Here is a 16,732-nt window from a genome sequence, read left to right as displayed (position 1 = left end):
AACGTGATTAGATGTTTTATAACCCCTTAACCGTGGGGCATCACTTTTGCAACGCACGGGAGCAAGGGATCATACCGCGGGGCGTCACATTTGTGATTCTGTGTTATTTTGAATTCACCTGGGCTTTCAAGTGGTGGCTTGTATCATCTATCAGTACTACCAGTGTCCAGCTATACTCAGTTCTGCTAATGTCACCTGTACTATTGACAATTCAGCCATTTTTCTCCTGTCCTTGACTCCTCCCCTCTTTACCTCCCCTACCACCTGACCAGCTGCGCTGCGCTACACAAATGCTGGATGGATTTTTCCACTCATTTTATCCACTGAACTGTGCCCTTTACCCTATTCTTATACAAAAGAATATATAAAAGAAAGAGAAAAGCAACTGATACTGCCATACATCTGGAATGGGCTAATTATCACCTGGCAACACCTCACGCGCACTTGTTCGCTAATTTTCCCTGTTTAGTTCACATTGAAATATTCCGTATGACCTGTTCTCATAATAAAAATATATATAAGAAAGGAAGGGAGAAGCCAAAGTGATATTTACATTCACCTGGAATTACCTAATTTATTATGTACTGTCTAGATTTCCTGCCAATCATTTCATAGCGTATATATTTGCAGCTGTCACCACGCTGACATTGGCAGCCCTTCACTGCCCCTAGGCAACAGCATTCAGTTTACTGTCGTCTTTCAAGGTGAAACCACATCGGATTCGCGCCCGTCCAATGCTGCTGCTTTTTAGCCCCATGCAAAGGGCCCTGTGACCTCTACCCCTACTAAACCTCGTGTGCAAAGGGGTACAGGGCTAATTTATCAATGATACTGATGGACAGTGACTACGATCTATCTGGTGACTCTAAAACAGTGCAAGTGGAAATGATAAATAATGTGTAAACAGCAAGTGAAAGCAATGAATGTAAATATAACTGAACAGTGGAAAATAGTTTTATAAGTTACTGCAAGTGACAGTGCATAACACTGTGTACATAAAATAAAATGTAAATAAAGTAAATAAAATAGAGAATGTAAATAGAAATGTAAATAAGTAGTAATATAAGAATACTAGTATATATACTAAGAGTAATGAAAGTGAAAGTTTCACTCTAGCATGTATGAACTCTGTGAGTTATAAAGGAAAAGTGACAGATTCGTTCTCCACACTAGTATACAGGACAAGAAAGTGAATGCTACGTATTTTACTGAAAGAGAAATTGAATGCCTACAGTGACAATAAACTACTAGTACTGAAGGAAACTTATGAATAAAGACTACAGATATATATATAAGAGTTATATAGTAATAGGAATATAAAGTGTGTGTGTTTTTATGAATAATAAATGACAGAATACCAGCGGGGAACGAGCGCAAGTGGGAAGCTCGTATGCACTCGTAATTTTCATTGATTTCACAGTGTTTTTTTTCCTTGAAGTATGGATTCCAAACTATTTGAAAATCACAGAATAGTGTTTCTAGTGATAATATCAGGCTGTGGTAATCATATTACAGGGTGTCGGGAAGTGCAAAGTGGAGACTTCGTTATCCAAATTCAGAAGTCTCCACAAGTCCTACGGTACTCGACGAAGGCTCAACAAACATCCCAAGAGAAAGCTGAAGGTATGTGCCATATACATATGTCTATCTATCTATCTATAGTCCGACACCCTAATCCCGCAAAGGGTGGCCGCAGACAAAACGCCTCCCAGTCACTCTGTCACCCACCATTTGACTACCTTCCCCCCAACTTACCCAACCCTCCCTCATATATCTCTCAACTCCATCCCTCCACCTCATCCTTGGTCTAACCCTCCCTATCCCTCCCTCCACTTCACCTACATACACTCTCTTAGTCAGTCTTTCATTCTACATTCTCACCACATGTCCAAACCACCTCAGTGTATTTCTCCTAATCTTCTCAACCACATCCACATCCACCCCACAACGTTCCTCCACTTCTTCATTCGTCAACCTGTCCCTCCATGTCACTCCACATGCTCCTCTCAAGTAACTCATTTCCACTGCTCTCACTCTTGATTTGTTCCCCTCTTGCAAGGTCAACGCCTCACTTTCATACATCAGGGTAGGGATCACAATATATACTATCATGCAGTGACTTCTTAACTTTCATACTAATCTCCCTATTTCTCATCACTGCTTTCAGTGAACCAACAACCTTCCTTCCCTGCTGTACCCTTTCACGCACTTTATCCCCCAACGTTCCATCCTTACTCATCACACTACCCAAGTACTTGAATGCACTCACACACTCCATTTCCTCATCATTCAACCTCACTGATCATTCTGTGACTTCATTCCTCTCAAACACCATAACTTTACTTTTGCTTACATTAACTTTCAACTTCCTCCTCCTACACACTGTCCCAAATTCATTCACCAAACCTTGCAACTCCCACTCATCTTCACTCAACAATACTGTATCATCAGCAAACAGCAACACCGGAAGCTTCCAAATCTCACCTTCATTCATTAGAGCCACCCCCACATCCACTGTCCTACCCTGCACCTCCTTTACAACCCCATCCATGTATATATTAAACAACCATGGAGACATCACACAATCCTGTTTCAGTCCCACATTGAGATTAAAAAATTCACTCAGCTCACCATCCACTCGCACCATAGCCCTAGCTCCTTCGTACATACACTTCACAGCATTCAACAATTTCCCATCCACTCCATAAATTCTGAATACCTTCCACATACCTTGCCTATCTATTCTGTCATAAGCTTTCTCCAAGTCCATGAAGGCAGCATACACTTTCCTTCCCTTCTCTAGATACTTCTCCACTAAACATCTTAAAACAAATATCTGATCTACACACCCTTTTCCCTTCCTAAATCCCCCTTGTTCTTCTCCAACTAGCTCCTCTGTCATATGCCTAACCCTATCAATGAGTATTCTACCATATACGGTATTTTACCAGTCACACTAAGAAGGCAAATACCCCTATGGTTACCACATACTTCTCTCTCCCCTTTTCCTTTATATAAAGGAACAATTATACCTGATTTCCAGTCCTCTGGAACCCTTCCCTCTTCCCAAGCCAATCTACACAACTTCCATATCCATTCTACAACAATCTCACCTCCATACCTCAGCATTTCACCACACACTCCATCAATTCCTGGGGCCTTCCCCAACTTGATCTTCTTCATTGCTCCCACTACTTCCATCCTACTGATCTCTTCCTCCCTCCTCTCATCTCTCCTTCTCCCAGCCATTCCCCAGCCATTTATACTCACACTGCTGTTAAATCCTCAAAGTGCTCCTTCCATCTCCTCAATTTCTCTCTCTTCTCCACCAACAATCAATTATTCCTATCTTTCACTCTCCTACTATTTCCTCTTTCACACTGCCTTACTTTCTTTACCTCCTTCCAAAACAATTTCTTACTCTCCCTCCATTTCACACTCAGCTTCCTCCCAAATTCTTAATCCACTTTCTTTTTACTCTCCTTCACCAGTCTCTTAACCTCCCTTCTCCTGTTCACATATACGTCTCTCTTCTCACTCTCATCTTCTCCCCTACCTCTACTCGCCAACCATTCACCATATGCCTTCTTCTTTCGTTCCACAGCTCGTTTCACCTCATCATTCCACCATGCTGTCCCGTGCACACCCTTGCATCTCCTCCTCACTCCACAAATCACCTCACACGCTGCGCCTATCTCTTCCATGAATATCTTACATACGTCTTCCACTCCTTCCATCTGCTCTAGCTCATACCTTCCCAATCTTTCTTCCACTATGCTCTTATACTCTGCCATTTTCTCACTATCTTGCAACTCCTCCACTCTTCTCACAGGAGCTGTTTCCTCCTGTCTTCCCCTTCGTCTCTTCAACCATTTTCTTTGCAGCTTTACCTTGGCCATCACTAAGTGATGGTCCGAGACTCCATTCCCCCACTCCCTCCACACTCTTGCATCCAACACTTGTCTTCTCATTTGCTCATCCACACACACATAATCTATCGTTGCCTTTCGTTCAACAAGTTCACCATCCATCCTCCTCATTACTCTCCATGTATACCTGAGGATCATCATATGCCAAACGTAGGTGTTAGCTATTGCCAACCCCTTACAAGCACAGATGTCCACCAATGCACTACCATTCCCATCTACTTCAGCTGGCACACCCCACTGACCAACCACTCCATCCACTCGTACATTCCCAACTTTGCCATTCATGTCCTTTTAATTACGGTAAATCCCCGGCAAATTTCTGATGTATTCATCGTCCTGCTGGTAATATATGTAGCTATTAAGGAATTTCAGTGCTGAAAATGGAAAGGTAAGTATTAGGCAGTCACAAAGAGTGTTGTAGACAAATACCTAATACCATTTTGATTTTTTGCTGGAGTACTGACACTTTTTGAGAATCAAGCTGGAAATAAATTCCACAGCAAATGGGTTAACATGTAAAGTACAGTAGACCTTAGTTATTCGTGGGGGTTAAGGACCAGAGACCCACGCGGAAGGCAAATTTCGCGGGTACTGAAGTCATCATCACAAAATGGCATACAGTATTATTTCCACATAAGCTAAGCACATCCCTGAAAAAATAAAAACATATTTAAAATATTACAAATACATATTAACACTCACCAAAAGACTGTGTGTTCTCTTCATAACATTCATACAATGATGACGGTTGCTGTAGGACGATGATGATTGATGTATAGATGACGATAATTGCGGTATGATGACGACGATGATTGCAGTGCAGTTCCTACAGTGCCAATGTGGTGAGGCGACGATATGTGTGGCAGCACTGTCGGTATGCTGTGAGTCTAATCTGACTCTTCTGTCAGGACGCCAGATAACACCTTACACTCTCCCTTTCACTTAAAAGGATTGCTTTTATCTTTTACTTGTTTCTTGCAAGCCATTTTTGACTTACACAATGAAGTACAGTAGAGTTATAAACATGAGAAGGATGACGACGACGTAGGTAGCGAACTCATTGGTGTTTACGATAAGACTGGCGGAGCGGCGGGAATGCTCGTGGGTGTGGGTGTGCTAACTAGCTACAAAACAAGTGCAAGTTGCATGCCAATTTCAAATTAAGTTACAGTGTATAGAACAGTATTAAAATAATTTTGATCCGCGGAAACTTAAATCCGCAGATGCAAAGTTCGCAGATAAGAAGGGTCTACTGTATAGAGATGCACTTATGAGTATTGGGCTTCCCCCCAGCCAAGTCCCTAAATCCATCCAAATGAATCCAAAAATAAAGTTTAAAACCAAACTACATGGCCTACCCACTGTAAAAGATAACCTAAGCCGAAAACCACTGTCTGTCTCAATTATACCCAGTCAAGGTCACTGGCGAATACGATCTCAAACTCGTCTCCAAACCTGGTAGAGAAGAAGCAGAAGCACTGTATATACTCTCACCATCAGACAGTCCCAGGACAATTAAATAAACATCTGTTATGCATAATAATAATGTATCAACGACGAAGAATCGTCCCTTTTGGTTACTGTTCTGGTTGCAAAGCTCCTTTATTTTCTTCTCTCTTATATTCCAACATTTATTTAGATATTTCATTGTATTTTCAATGTGTTTTTCCTCGGACTGCCCAAATGTAAACACATGATATATCGATGTCACAGTTTTCACTAATGCATGAAATATTTACTCCTTAGGGCTTTCATAATTATTAATATATATTTAAAATTATTATTATGTATTCCATGATTATGTGTGTTGGATGAAAGGATGCGAAGATATGTAATGGATGCAAGAGCATATAGAGGTTGGGGGAGTGGACTTTCTGACCACCACCAAGTGGTGGTCAGAATCAAGGTCCAAGTAAAATGGAGAAATGGAAGAAGAGAAGGATGGGATGAAGGAGCAGATGCAAAGAGAGTGGAAAGGTTACAAGAGGATGAGAAAAGGGCAGAATATAAGAAGGAAGTGGAGGAACGATTAGGTAATTATGAATTGGACCAGATGGGAGACATGAAAAAAGTGTGCAAGATATTCAAATAAGAAATATTTGCAGCTTGTAAGGTGGTGTGTGGGGTGAAATGAAGACAAAAGGGGGTGCAAGGAACAGCATGGTAGAATGAAGAGGTGAGACAGGCTGTGGCACAAAAGAAGAAAGCATATAAACAATGGATGTGTAATATGGGTATGAAAGATGCTGAGAGGTGGAGGAGAGAGTTATATGTAGAAAGGAAAAGAAACGTGAAAAGATTAGAAAGACAGAGTAAGAAGAGAGTTGATGAGAAATTTGGAAGGAATGTTAGTGTAAAGTGGAGGGAATGTAAGAAAATGTTCTGGAAAGAGGTAGAGTTAAACAGAGCATCAATGATGTTAGTATGGGAGTGAAAGATAAAAATGGTAGATTACTAGTGGAGAAGAGAGAAAAAGTGAGCAGATGGAGAGAATACCTGAGAGAATTGTTTAACACAGAGAATGAAAGTAATGTGAGTATAAGTGGCTGGGGAATGGCTGGGAGAAGGAGGGAAGTGAGAAGACAGGAAGAAATCAGTAGGATGGAAGTTGTGGAAGCAATGAAGAAAGTCAAAATGGGGAAAGCCCCAGGAATTGATGGAGTGTGTGGTGAAATGCTGAAGCATGGGGGAGAGATAGTAGCAGAATGGATGTAGATGATCTGCAGGTTGGCCTGGGAGGAAGGTAGAGTCCCAGAGGATGAGAAATCAGGTATAATTATTCCCTTGGACAAAAGGAAAGGGAAAAAAGAAGTGTGTGGTAATCATAGCGGCATCTGTCTTCTTAATGTAATAGGAAATGTACATATACGATGGAATATTTACTGACAGGGTTAGGGAAAGAACAGAGGAATTAGTTGGAGAAGAATAGGGAGGCTTTAGGATGGGAAGAGGTTGCATAGCTCTAATATTCATTCTTTGATCTTTAGTGAAAAAGTCTCTAGAGATGGAAAAGAAGTTGAATGCGGCCTTCATGGATCTGGAGAAAGCATATGACAGGGTGGATAGACAAGGGTTGTGGAAAGTATTAAGAATATATATGGAGTAGATGGGAAGTTGCTGAATACTGTGAAGAGTATGTGTGAGGGTGCTAAGGCTGCAGTGCATGTGGACAATGAACTGAGTGAATTTTTCTCTTTGAAGGTTGGGTTGACACAAGGATGTATCATGTCTCCACGGCTGCTGAATCTGTACAGGGATGGGGTTATAAAAGAGATACAAGGTAGGGTAGTGAATGTTGGAGTGGCCCTAATGGAAGAGGACGGTGTTTGGAAACTCCCTGTACTGATGTTTGCAGATGATACTGTGTTGTTAGGTGAAGACAAAGGGGAGCTGCAAGGCTTGGTGGATGAGCTTGGGACAGTATGTAAGAAACGGAATCTAAGGGTGAACGTAGGGAAAAGTAAAGTTATGGTCTTCAAGAGAAGTGAAGTCAGTGAACTTACACTGAGGTTGGATGATAAGGAAATGCAAAATGCGAGTATATTTAAGTACTTGGGTAGTGTGATGAGTAAGGATGGAAGTTTGGAGGGTGAAGTGCTTGAAAGGGTACAACAAGGAAGAAAGGTTGCTGGTTCCTTGAAAGCAGTGATAAGAAACAGAGAAGCGAGTTTTTTTTTTTTTTTTTTTTTTTTTTTTTGTGTGTGTGACCGACTCTGGGCATAGGCTTCACAGCCTGCTTTCAAGGCCCAGTAGTCCTCCTACGTACCGCACACCTCTACATGTCACCACTTCGGCGCTAACACCCACCGTCCATATTGAATACATGCTAGGGCTGTCTCATACAGGACTGGTGTATTGGTATTAGTGGGGGTATTTTTACGACATGTCGGCGGGCCTTCTGCTAGATCAGTAAAGTCTGATTTTATGACATTCAAATCCTTAAGCTGTTCCCTGCCTCAGCGGGATTTGAACCCGGGTCCGTCAGGACTGCAGGCCAACTCTCTAGCATGGAAGTGAAAAAGTTACTACATGACAGTATTGTGATACCAACTCTAACGTATGGAAGTGAAGCTTGGACGTTGCTGGAAGGACACAAGTCAAGAGTGAAAGCAGTGGAAATGAGTTATTTAAGTGGAGACTGTGGAGTCACATGGAGAGACAGGCTGACAAATGAGGATATAAAGGAGCGTTGTGTTGTGGATGTGGATGTGATAGGAAGCATTAGGAGGAATACACTGAGGTGGTTTGGCCATGTGGAGAGGATGGAGGGTGAAAGACCGACGAAGAGAGTGTATGTGAGTGAGGTGGAGGGGGGAAGAGGGAGGGGGAGGCCGAAGATGAGATGGAGGGATGGGGTGGAGAGGTATATGAGAGAGGGGGGTGTGGGTTGGGAGCGGGGCAGTGAAATGGCGGGGGACAGGGCGACGTGGAGGCGATTTGTTTGTGGCCACCCCGAACGGGACTGAGGCGTCTGGCAATTGATAGATAAGACCCTTAAGCCCTTGTGCCCCATACCATCTCTCCACTTCCTAAATCTTTCCTCCGCCTCCCTTTCATTCTCTGCAATCAACACCAAATCATCAGCATACAACATCTCCCACAGGAGTCCATTTCTGAAGTCATGTGAGAGGGCTTCAAGTACCATGAGAAACAACATGGGACTCAAAACTGACCCCTGATGCACACCAACATTCATGGAAAACTCATAATTCAAATCTCCATTCACTCTTACCTGGGTGCGACCACCCACATACATGGCCATAACCACCCCAACCAGCCACTCCTCCAAGCCAAGCTTTCTCATTGCCCACTTCACCACCTCTCTAGGGACTCTGTCAAAGGCCTTCTCCAAATCAACAAAAACAATATACAGATCCCTTGTCCTACCAATATATTTTTCCTGAAGCTGTCAAACAATGAATATGGCATCAGTGGTCCCCATGCCTGGCATAAACCCAAACTGCATCTCATCAGTATTCACTCTTGCTCTAATCATACTTTCTAGTACACTCTCCATTACCTTCATTATCTGATCTAAAAGCTTTATACAGTACCTCTATAATTTCCTCTTTCCAGGGCAGCACCTTTCCCTTTGTACACATTTACAATTAAACTCTTAAGGCAATCATCTGGGACAACACACTCATATATAATCCTATTTATAAGGTCAGTGACTAACCTCACCCCTATATCTCCTGAGGCCTTCAACATTTCGGCAGTCAACCCAGACACACCTGCTGCCTTCCCCACCTTCATCGTGCCTATTGCCTCAATCACAGTAGCAGCGTCAACCAAAGGCCAAGGACCAAACACTGGATCTGCTGGCTTCAAACCATCCCTGTCCCAGTCAAACTCCTCATTCAACAACCGGCTATAATGCTCTCTCCATGCATCGTTAATATCCCCACTATTCACCACTACCCTTCCTTCATCATTCTTCACACACTGCTCTCTTATACTATTCCAATTATCCCTCTTCAACTGATCTGCCACCTTAAATATCATATTCTTCCTTTCCACATAATTTACATTATCAAATAAAAGTCTCTGTGACTCAGACTTCGCCCTGTATACCTCTCTTCTAGCCCTACGCTTAGCAGCCAAGTATTCCTCCTTGTTACCACCCTTCTTCCACTCCCCGAAAAGCCTTCTTTTCTCCTTAAATGCAGCTTCTACACCTCACCCCACAACCAGGTTACTTATTGTCTTTGTGGGCCTCTTGTCCAACCGCATATTGCATCAGTATCTCTCAAGAGGTTGTTCTTGAGGGCTCTGTACTGTTCATTAACGCCTCTGTCTACAGCTCCCTGTTCAGCCATCACTCTCCTCATCTCATTATAGAAGGCATCCCTTACTGCTTGTTTTCCAGCTTCCATTTTTTCCTCCTAGGTACATAACTCCTCTTTTTCATCACTCATTCTTTAAGCACCATATCACAAATCAACAGTTTGTACTGCTGCACACACTCATCACTTCCTAGAACTTTAACATCCCTCACTAACCTCTTATCATCAGCTACAAGAAAGGTATGTACAGTACTGTACAGTATTAATAAATGGATTGTCCGGTTTGGTGATGACAATGTGCAAAGGGACAACTATGTCTGTGAGAATGAGTGGGGCATTGAGAGGAATTCTCAGCCAAAGTTGGTGTGCTTCATGGTTCAGTTTGAGTTCATTACAGTTCAGAATGGCATTTGAGGCACTGTCAAGTAGCTCAAAAGTGAGATACCCCAGGAAATTTTATATGATGACAGCTTTCATTAGGAATGCATTACGATCAGAGAGATTAGTCTGAGAGGAGACAGGATGGGATGGAAGCAAAGAGACTGTACATTAAAATTAGTTGAACAAAAGTCACACTCAGAAAGTGTGAAGAAGTAATACAGAACAAGATGTGTAATCCTGTGCTCTGAGTCATTGCCGTTGTAACCCCAGGCTCATCTGGATGTGAATTCAATGGACTGCAGGATATCGGCCATTTCAGTCAGTAGCTCTAAGAGATCTTTCGTGGAGGATAAGGTGAAGGACTGTCTATGTTATGACACTGAAATGCAGACAGTTTGTTGTGGGGTGGTGTCAGGGGATCCACAACAATGAGGGCAAAGTAGGTTGTCTGTCAGTTGCATTTTGCAGCATTTGCTGTGTAGGCAAGCAGGGAGTTCAAAGGAATTATAGTCACTGTTTTGCTAAAGTGAAGAACCATACGAGTTTCATTTACGTGAAGTACCACACAGGGCTTTATTATCTGCACGTGCAAATCCTTTGGGAGCTACAGTAATGCATCACATAAGGCTTTGCTAGTGTGTGAAAATGCATTCGCATGGCTGACTGACCCGGCTGCTCCCGTATTTACTGACTGGACAATAAACATTGCACTCAGTGTGGTACAGCCACTGACAAAAAATAGGAATAAAAGGTAAAAACCTACCTTCTCCCCCTCCCCCCCTAAAAAATATAGGTTGAACAAATAAGACTGCTAATGGTGCTAGCAAGCAGAAAAAGCAGTTGTGTGAGACCCAAAGATCAGTAAGCAAGCACCAAGAAAAAGAATATTAAAACCAAAACATCAACGTTTAACCTACATCAACTAAGCAGTCTAAACTCGGAAAGGGAAGGATGGGAAAACACAAAGGGAAAAAAAGAAACAGAAGAAAAAGAGAAGATATGATCAAGGATTGACTATCCTACCATAATACACTTGCAAATATCGTAGAAACTCAGAACATAGTGGTCAAATGACATCCAGATGACAAGGTGAACCTTACCAACCGGGAGGAATGGATGGCAGCATCTACAATGGAACACAATGAAAAACAGCCAAACAAAACACAGCAGGAGAGGCATACCAAATGTGGGCATAACACTGAAAGAATTATAATAGCAACAAAGGATTCTCACACTGCACTTGAATACCTCACCTACATGATGTATTATGGGTATGAAGAGTTATACCAAAAGGCATTTAACCACCTAGCTGATTCCCCCCCCCCCCAAATCAACAAGATTTTTACTGAAGTGATTAAGAAATCACGAAGCCTAATCTAGGAAAAGAATGTGATACTTAGTTATACAGCCCTTAAACCCAAAAGGGTATGTAAACTTCTTACTTTAATTATTACACCATATAAAGTATGCATGCTCCAGATATTAACTATCACACTACACAGAGAGTGCCTGTATAAGAATCACACCAATCATATCATATCATTAATTGAGGTCCAACATGCATACATGCATTGGCCTTGGTCACCTCATGGCAGGTCTCCATGTTGCTCGATCTCTGGTGGCCTCCCTAGTCAGCCCTTATCCCTGAGGTCTCTTTTGGCATGTCTCTTGCAACCCTATCCCCGACGTCCACGCATCTCACTTGCTGTACGCAGTTGTCATCCTCTATCCTTTTCACGTGCCCAAACCATCTCAATCTGCCCCTCCACATCACAGCACCAATACACTCCAGTCCCATCCCTCCTCTCACTCTTCAATCACGAACCTAGACTCCCCACATCTCGCACGCAAGGACGCAATACACATCCATTTAATACTAGCATTTCTGTACGTTTGAGCCAGCATATATCCTCTTCCCTTACTACCCAGGTCTCAGTATCATACAGCATTATGTTCCTAACACGTCACACAAAAAGGTCCCTCAGCACAAAGCGAGAACCCATTCAATGTCAAGAAAGACAACAGCTCCCTGAACTTCCTACAACCACTCCATACCCTGTCCAGAGAGCTAGCTCCAGCCCCACCTCCAGCACATAACGTGTCTCCAAAAAAACAAAATTCTTCCACACAAACTCAAGAGATTCGCCAGCATGGTCAGTTCTTTTATGTCCGACAATCTCTATATGTTTTACCTGATGCACCACACACACAAAATCAGCATCATCTTGCAGTTCACCTTTAATATCACTACATCTCTTGTGCACCCACTTATCACAAGAGTTATTTCCCACACCCTGGTGGCAAACCACACATGGCCACTCTCCATCTGCTTTGACGGTACCGATGATATCAATGTTATTAAAGTTTGTCCAGTACGTACAAACTTCTAAGAGCTCAACAGATTACCAGAAATTTTTGCATAATTTAAATAATGGGTCTTTATTGTCCTACAAAACAGACTGACCTGTGTGCTTGTTGATCCTTTCAATGCTCCTCAGCTGCCAATCAGTCCAGTAGAGATGGTCCCCAAGAAGAGAAAATCCAAAAACATGTGGAAGTCGGTCATTTAGTACTACACGCCTTTCACTGCCATCTAACGATACCATCTGGTGAAGTTAAAAATTTTTATTTCACTACATAAAGAACATATATCTATATATACCTACTTATCTATCCATATACTGTACAGTATATATACACACACACACACACACACACACACACACAGTGATCTCTTCGTTATCACACACAACCGGTACTGAACCTAATGCGTGATAAAGAAGGTAAAAACCTATGGGATTTATCATAACTGATACCAGGTACCACATTCATAAACTCACAGTTTCCTTTCAACAATTCATACCCACAAAATACAGTACATACATACGGTTATGCTAAGTATCAGAAACACACATAAGCATGGTTAGGTTAAAAGAAAATTATGAAACACATACTGTGCCATACAGAGAACTGAGATGGGCTTGACGTAAGTGGTTCTGAGGTTTGGGGGTGGAGAGATAGTGGTCTCCACCACCTGGATTTAAGTCGTCGAACAGAGCCTCATCACTGACTCCCTAAATGTCATCAGAACCAGAGATACTGTACTGCATTATCAATGTCAGAAGAAACCTGCTTAAGTGCACGATAATGACGTTTTTTTGCCAAAGCTGTGCAATGATGATAGGAATGCAGATTTTCATATTGCAAAGATAACAAAAACTACAATACAGTGGTCTCCCGTTATCTGCAGAACTGCTATCCATGGTTTCAGTTACCCATGGTCAATTGCAGTCCGAAAAAATTAAATGGAAAAATTCCAGAAACAAACATATTTGTAAGTTTTAAACTGCGCGCCTTTCAGAGTAGTGTGATGAAATTTCACGCTGTCCACCTTCCATGCCACATGGGACACGAATCATCCCTTTGTCCAGCATATTCACTGTGCACAGTACAGGCCTATTCCAATGTCCAGCAGTGTTGTATTTACCTATTTGTAGTATACAGGAATTGAGCAATGCTCATGCTGACCTGTCTCCATATCCACATTTATCTAGTCTACCTTTACACACATGAATGTTTTTCTCCTGCACAGCCTTTTCATCTAAGTCGTTCCAAATACTTATGTATTTACCTAATATATCTAATTATGATATACACGAAATGTGCTATGCTCGTGGGTTCCCGTCGCTGTTTCTCAGTAAGTCAAATTTAGCTTTAAACTCGTTTAAGTTTTTAGACTGGACGATCTCTTTGTCCAGGCTATTCCATAAGTCTATACTTCTGTAAGGAAAGTTATATTTCTTAATATCCTTCAAGCAGCGTGACTTTTTCAATTTCATTCCGTGTCCTCTTGTTGCTCTCTTATCCCATAAAAACAGATCTTCTCGGTCAATTTTATCTACATCCACCATGGTCCTGAACACTGCAATCATGTCTCTCCTCTTTCTTCTTTCCTATAATGAAAGCAAATCCAGCTCTTTCAGCCTCTCTCTGTATGACAGATCTGCCAGACTGGGGACCATCTTGGTTGCTGTTCTTTGTACTCTCTCAATCATGTTAATATCTTTCTTTTTGTGTGGGGACCACACTACCGCTGCATATTCTAACCTGGGGCGGATCATGGCCACTATCAATTTTTTCATCATCTCCTCATCCATATAATGAAATGCCACTCTTATGTTAGGCAAGAGTTTATATGTGCATCTGTGGGAGTGTTCAGTCAGCGAGTATGTTAGATATCGAAGAAATTTTCCATGTAAGATACTGAATAAATGCCAGAGATGTGTTCCAGACCCTAACCCAAACTCTCACATACTTTACTCAATCAACAGAGACTGACACAGAAACACGATAGGAAATGTTATTATCCTTGTAAACAATGCTACTGCTAAAAAATCAGACAAAACATCAAATGCAGGAAGGTATTCAGGCTAACAGATGCAGCAAGAGTGCGAGAGTGGATAAGTGGGACAGGCAGGCAGAGGTCTCAGAAGGTGGGGGGACAGGGAGGGAGACAATCAGGGGTGGGGGAGGGTGGGGGGATGGGAAGGGAGACAAGCAGGCATTGGGAAGGGTAAGGGGACTCAGAGGGAGACAAGACAGCCAAACTGCCCTACTACCCCCCACCTCTCTCTCTCTCTCTCTCTCTCTCTCTCACACAGAAAGAGATGGATGGTCAGATTGTGTCTATCTTGATCTTAAGAAAGCATTTGACAGGGTGCCCAATAGGAGACTGCTATGGAAGTTCAAGACCTTTGGAAGGATTCATGGGAAACTATTAAAGTGGATGGGAGATTATTTGATAGGAGGGCAGATGAGAACAGTCATAAGAGACAAGGTGTCACAATGGAGAAACGTGACTAGTGGAGTACCCCAGGGCTCTGTCTTAGCCCCTATAATGTTTCTGATATATGTAAATGATTTGACAGAGGGTTTGAATAGTTACATGAGTATGTTCGCAGATGATGCTAAAATCTATCTATCTATCTATTGCCAGACGTCATAATCCCATAAGGGGTGGCCATTTGACTTTGAGTTACAGTAAAAGTCCTAATATTCGGCAGCCAATTATTCAGTAGATCTGACATTTCTGCAGTTTTGAGAAGTAGTCCCATTTATGAAAATCATTGATTGTTCAGCAGATGTCCAGAATCATCTCTGCAGTCCAGGAAGTGTTATCTGTGACTTGTAGGCCTAATGTTTCATTACACTTCTGTATGTTCACTAATTTCTATATTTTTTCAGATTCAGGAATAGTACTGTATTGATTACAATACTGCACAGTATCATACAGTACAGTAACCACCCCCAGCAAATTAGCGAGGGTTATGTTCCAAGCCCCCTCGTTAATTCTTGAAATTCGTTCATTCTTGATGTCTTCCTGAAAATGACATTTACCAGTAACTGCGTATCCCATGAACCACTGATACTGTAATGCCTATTAAATCAGTTTCCCTGTTGTTTTTAGCTATACGGCTGTGAAAGCTCTAGAACTTTTATTCCTCAGCATAATGGTGGAAGGGACTGTCCTGTTTAACTAAGCCTACCCTAACCGAGTTTAACTGTACCTAACTATTTAACCAAACCTAACCTAACCTGTACATGGATGGGGTAATAAAAGAGGTACAAGGTAGGGTAGTGGATGTTGGAGCGGCCCTGGTGAGAGAGGATAGTGTTTGGAAACTCCCTGTACTGTTGTTTGCAGATGATACTGTGTTGTTGAGTGAAGACGAAGGGGAGCTGCAAGGCTTGGTGGATGAGCTTGGGATAGTGTGTAAGAAATGGAATCTAAAGGTGAATGTAGGGAAGAGTAAAGTGATGGTCTTTGAGAGAGGTGAAGTCAGTGAATGTACAGCGAGGTTGGATGATGAGGAATTGGAAAATGTGAGTACGTTTAAGTACTTGGGTAGTGTGATGAGTAAAGATGGAGGTTTGGAGGGTGAAGTGCTTGAAAGGGTACAGCAGGGAAGAAAGGTTGCTGGTTCTTTGAAAGCAGTGATAAGAAACAGGGAAGTGAGCATGGAAGTGAAAAAGTTACTACATGACAGTATTGTGATACCAACTCTAACGTATGGAAGTGAAGCTTGGACGTTGTTGGAAGGACACAAGTCAAGAGTGAGAGCTGTGGAAATGAGTTATTTAAGAGGAGCCTGTGGAGTCACATGGAGAGACAGACTGACGAATGAGGATATAAAGGAGCGTTGTGGTGTGGATGTGGATGTGATAGGAAGCGTTATGAGGAACATACTGAGGTGGTTTGGCCATGTGGAGAGGATGGAGGGTGAAAGACTGACAAAGAGAGCGTATGTGAGTGAGGTGGAGGGAGGAAGAGGGAGGGGGAGGCCGAGGATAAGATGGAGGAATGGGGTGGAGAGGTATATGATAGAGGGGGGTGTGAGTTGGGAGCAGGGCAGTGAAATGGCGGGGGACAGGGCAACTTGGAGGCGATTTGTTTGTGGCCACCCCAAACGGGATTGAGGCATCTGGCAATAGATAGATAGATAGATAACCTAACCTAAGGCCCGAAAAATACTTAAAAATAAACTGGAGGAATATGAATTGCTAAGGTCTTTCTGATGAAAGTTAAACGTACATTTAGCGCTCATTCTTTTGTTCGTTTTAGTGTTTAATGTAAAA

At 42.3% G+C, this 16,732-nt stretch overlaps 1 protein-coding gene across 1 annotated transcript in view; it reads right to left on the bottom strand.

Annotated features, from left to right (window-relative positions):
* arr (low-density lipoprotein receptor-related protein 6) overlaps window positions 1–16,732 on the bottom strand; it is an 801,354-nt gene that overhangs the window by 444,717 nt on the left and 339,905 nt on the right. The window contains exon 11 of the mRNA XM_080275999.1: window positions 12,561–12,702. Coding sequence (XP_080132125.1) covers window positions 12,561–12,702 — 142 coding nt within the window. The remainder of the gene's footprint in view (window positions 1–12,560; window positions 12,703–16,732) is intronic.

The sequence above is a fragment of the Coenobita brevimanus genome, chromosome 63 (genome assembly GCF_032717465.1).
Source record: "Coenobita brevimanus isolate Jiangsu-jjx chromosome 63, ASM3271746v2, whole genome shotgun sequence".
In the NCBI taxonomy this organism is placed as follows: Eukaryota; Metazoa; Arthropoda; class Malacostraca; order Decapoda; family Coenobitidae; genus Coenobita; species Coenobita brevimanus.
This window is presented reverse-complemented; position numbering and strand designations above follow the sequence as displayed.